General features: G+C 41.0%; 1 protein-coding gene across 1 annotated transcript in view; it reads right to left on the bottom strand.

The window, feature by feature from the left end:
* The window catches only part of LOC109468824 (urea-proton symporter DUR3-like), a 14,306-nt gene extending 14,001 nt beyond the window's left edge, over positions 1 to 305 (bottom strand). Inside the window, exon 1 of the mRNA XM_019767164.1 lies at positions 113 to 305. Coding sequence (XP_019622723.1) covers positions 113 to 305 — 193 coding nt within the window. The remainder of the gene's footprint in view (positions 1 to 112) is intronic.
* Between the last annotated feature and the right edge of the window lie 4,115 nt (positions 306 to 4,420).

Genomic DNA, 4,420 nt, shown 5'->3' on the forward strand with positions numbered 1-4,420 from the left:
CAGTCAGAAGCTCTGAAGAAGGTGTCTGACAGACACCGAAACGTCAGCAAGGTGAGAATTTACCGGTTGTGTAAAAAGAAATACCTGTCTCCTAAAATTTAATAGTCCTTACCTGCGAACAGGCCGAAGCCGAGTGTGAGCAGGATCGCTTCCCTGAGCTCCACCAGCGGTCTGAAATCGCCCGTGGCAGCCGCCGTCCCGTTCCGAACCCTCTCCACCGCCTCCTCGCAGGCAGGGCCGCCTGACGCTGAGGGGTACGCTAGGCACAACACGGTCAGGGCTATCAGGGCCACTTTCACGGTCATTTTTTGGTCACGGTTGCTTGCAGCGGTGAGGCAACGCCTTCCACAATTTAGCTTACACTTTGCACAGAGATCAGTCCACAACCGTTTCCCGAAAAAAGGGTCGCGAAAATATTCCAAATTAGAGCAACAACACGGCCAGGGCGATCGGAGCCACTTTCACTGTCATTTTTTGTCACGGTCCCTTGAAGTGGTGAGGCAACGCTTTCCACAAATTAGCTTACACTTTGCGCTGAGATCAGTCCACAACCGTTTCCCGAAAAAAGGGTCGCGAAAATATTCCAAATTAGAGCAACAACACGGCCAGGGCGATCGGAGCCACTTTCACGGTCATTTTTTGGTCACGGTCCCTTGAAGTGGTGAGGCAACGCTTTTCACAAATTAACTTACACTTTGCGCTGAGATCAGTCCACAACCGTTTCTCGTGTTGGCTAACGAAACGAGTCCCGTAAATACAAATTAGATAGTCCAGAGATTGAATCGCCACCGTGTACCATGTGAGAACCCGTCAATTAACTCCAGGACTTGCATAAATGTGGAAGGATTGTTGTAAGTTTATGGAAGGGCGTGTTGTTTTCTGTTTTCATCAAACGTATACAGATCGCCGGTTGGTCACTAGGGACGAATCAAGTTACGTCTGTCATTAGCAGAAACGGTTTCTATGGTGGTAACTATGGCCACGCCCCTCTGCGGAGGGATACATGACTTGTTTGTTGTAAAACATAGTTCCGGGCATCCGTTGTTGGCTCGAATAGAAACGTCGGAGGCACGATCGTGCTGGGGAAAGGTAGCATCTTGAAGCTAGATACTAATTAACAAACAGCATTTTTCCAGCCTGGAATGTCACGTTTCATCGCTTGTAAAGACCAGAAATTTCTGTGGGTATTACACGTCAATCACTGATTGGATTTAAGAGCCTCGAATACAAAGGTAGCTACCAACAAACCAACAACATTAATGTATTTTCCACCCTTGAATGCCACATTTTATTGCTTGAACAGGCTGGCCGTATTCAGTCACTATCTAATATTTTAATATCAAACAAGAATTTCTCTTAGTATTAAACGCCAGCCAGTGATTGAATCTCGTTGGTAGCCAAATTGAATACCAAAGATAGCTAAGAACAAACCAGCAACATCCCTGCTCCCTGGCATGTCGCATTTTATTGCTTGAGTAGGCAGATTGGCTTTAGTCTCCATTTAATTAATATTAAAAATTTCAGTGAGTATTGAAAACGCCAGCCATTAATTGAATCTATTCGGTAGCCATTAATACCAAAGATAGCTACGAACAAACCAACAACATTCTTGGTCCCTGACATGTCACGTTCTGTGGCCTGTACAGGGCAGTTGTCTTCAATCACCACTTCTTGCAAAATATCAAGAGTTTTATACAATTCCAAGAGAAACCGATAAAAAGCAAAAAAAATCGACTATGACCTTCATCTTACTAAGACCTACCTACATGTATTTACTGGATATCACCAGAATGCATCTACTGGTTATTATTGCCTAGCCTAACAGACTAGTGCTCTGTTTATTCTTACTGAAACACACTGAACTCCGTCCAGCCATTTTTACATAATGTAATCCAACACCACAGGGTGTCTACAGCACCAGTTACCATGGTGACAGACGTCGGGTCCAGGTCATTGACCTTATTTGTTTACAGAAGAATAAGAAACAGAGCAAAACCAATATGTTTCCCTTTTGCCAAATGTAAATATAACGAAGGCTCAGGCAAAATCAAACAAACTGACAATCCATTAATCCAACAATGAAAACTTTATTTCGTTTAGAAACATGTAGATCGTGTGACCTTGCATACATCAAAATATGTTGTTCAAAACTTTGTATCAAGTATAACATTTTTCTTCTAACATTCCATAAATGTAGAATATTGATCAGAAGGCAGTAGGAAAAGTGTAAACGTGCATATGGAAGGCAACTTTTTCGTATCTGTTTAATCCATTACCTATATATAAAAGGCTATGCTAGAGCGCTATTTCTTCCCAAAAGATACATTATTCTGGTGATATGTTATTTTTTTCTTGAAAGGTGGATCTCGTACATAGCTTACTCCAAATCTATTTCCACCAAATGCATTTATAAGCACCTCGGTACATCAGTTATTTGGCAACAATTGTCAGTGACCATGGATTCAAAAACGCACTACAGAAAATACAATCAAGTTCAACTCCACCTAGCTATAATAGGACAACAATACAAACTTTAACAATACAAATTATCAAACATACTACTATAAAATACATGTTTAGCACCTACTGATAAACATACGAAAACATACTATAATCTAGAACTGAGGAGGTAATGTATGTATGTATGTATGTATGTATGTAAGTCCCATAGCCTTCACGGCCGTAGGGGCATCATGACAGCCAGCAGCATGTCTGGACTTGTCACGATGACTCCTCAGGCTTATAATCTTGGCGGCGCCTATCTCCTCTCCAAGATTTGGCTGATACAGACGGGGTTCGCCAGGCCTCCGTCCGGGTGAATGATGTAAATCACCATGTGGCATATACAAGGTAATATGTCTTATAATATCACTAGCTCTACGTATACATTCTTTACTCAAGTACAACTTTTTTACAATGGCTTTGAAAATATCTCCGTTACAAAATATATATTCTTCAGTTGACAAACTCTGAACATATATTATATTTTGTCTAATAACAAATGTTTTGGTGGCTGCAAAGATGTATCAAATTGTCCAGGTTGTGTCCATTTGCCAGGCAGTTACCATTTACCACCATATGGTAACTGCCTGGCAAATGGATATTGGCTAGCAAGACAAGCTACTTGACATATTTGTATCGCATGAGCTAACTCATACCTTTTAACAGTTCTTCTAGTCGTAATTTTTAACAGTTGTAGGTAGTAGTGTGTGCAGTTATTGTGTTCTATGTAGTCTTCAGAATGTATCTGACATTGTGTGCAATAGTATTAACTTTTGGATTTTTGAAATGAAATGTACATTGATTCGCAAGTCAGTAACTTGTACTTTAAGTTTACTGCGAATGATCAATGAATACTTCTTGAGGCTTGAGTCTTGCCAATTTGATACAGTAACTGTCTTTATAGCCACCAAAAGATCTGACTGGAGACTACTAAATGAATACCATATCTACCACTCGTTCAATCCTAAAAATACTTTCACTGGTAGCAAAAAGTTTTGTTGGTGTTCATGGCAATTGGACTATAAATGGTACGTTTAAGACGAGCATGATGTTTGTAGCTCTAGAAATGTCAGTAAAAAGCACTTATATAATCTATAAGACACTTTCCTCCATCTTTTTCTCAAGCATTCTTATGAATCCATCAGGGCACTCGCGTGTACAAAAATAGACTTTTGATCATAAAAGTCCCACAAAAGTTGCAGTAGATATTTTAAATTCGTATTTTTGTCACCAGTTAAACCATTCGACCACATTATACACTGTCATATCCACCTGAGTTCAGAAGTCATGTCAGAGGTCACTCCAGCTGCCTGTACATGTAGTTGAACAGCGCCGCCACCGGTCGGTCGTAGTATGGCACCCACTGCTGGTCCTGACGGTTCGGGCCGACCACTGTCCCGTCTGCTTGCATCTGGATTAGGAAAAAAATTGTAAAAAAAAAAGAAAATAATTTTGCAAATTTTGCACGACCTACACGCTGAAAATAAGGGATAACTTTGTCGCTCATTGATCAATAGCTTTGTATCATACTAATTGGTGGGTTTTCCTTTAATGCCCACTATCATGACAGTGATAATTCTGACATACTCATTTCCACCTGAGTGAAGTGAGGAAAGTCGTGTAAAGTGTCTTTCCCAGGGGCATAAGTTCGGTAACGTGACAGAGTTCGAACCCGGGACCTCATGATTCTGAGTCGAATGCTCTGTCGTTACGCCACACTTTGATGCTGTTTTTGCAGTCACCCAAAATCTGCTTGGAGATTAGTTGGGGGAGGGTACTAATATATTGTATACATCTACTCTGTATAGCACATGAATAGGTCGATTTCCTTACGAGTCTCTGACAATTGTTCTTTTCAACCTGCCCTAAAATCAGACAACGGTGGACGGTATCGGCTTCGTGTAACCTTTGACCCGCC

This window comes from Branchiostoma belcheri, unplaced genomic scaffold, assembly GCF_001625305.1.
Source record: "Branchiostoma belcheri isolate BF01 breed outbred unplaced genomic scaffold, Haploidv18h27 scaffold2, whole genome shotgun sequence".
NCBI classification, from domain to species: Eukaryota; Metazoa; Chordata; class Leptocardii; order Amphioxiformes; family Branchiostomatidae; genus Branchiostoma; species Branchiostoma belcheri.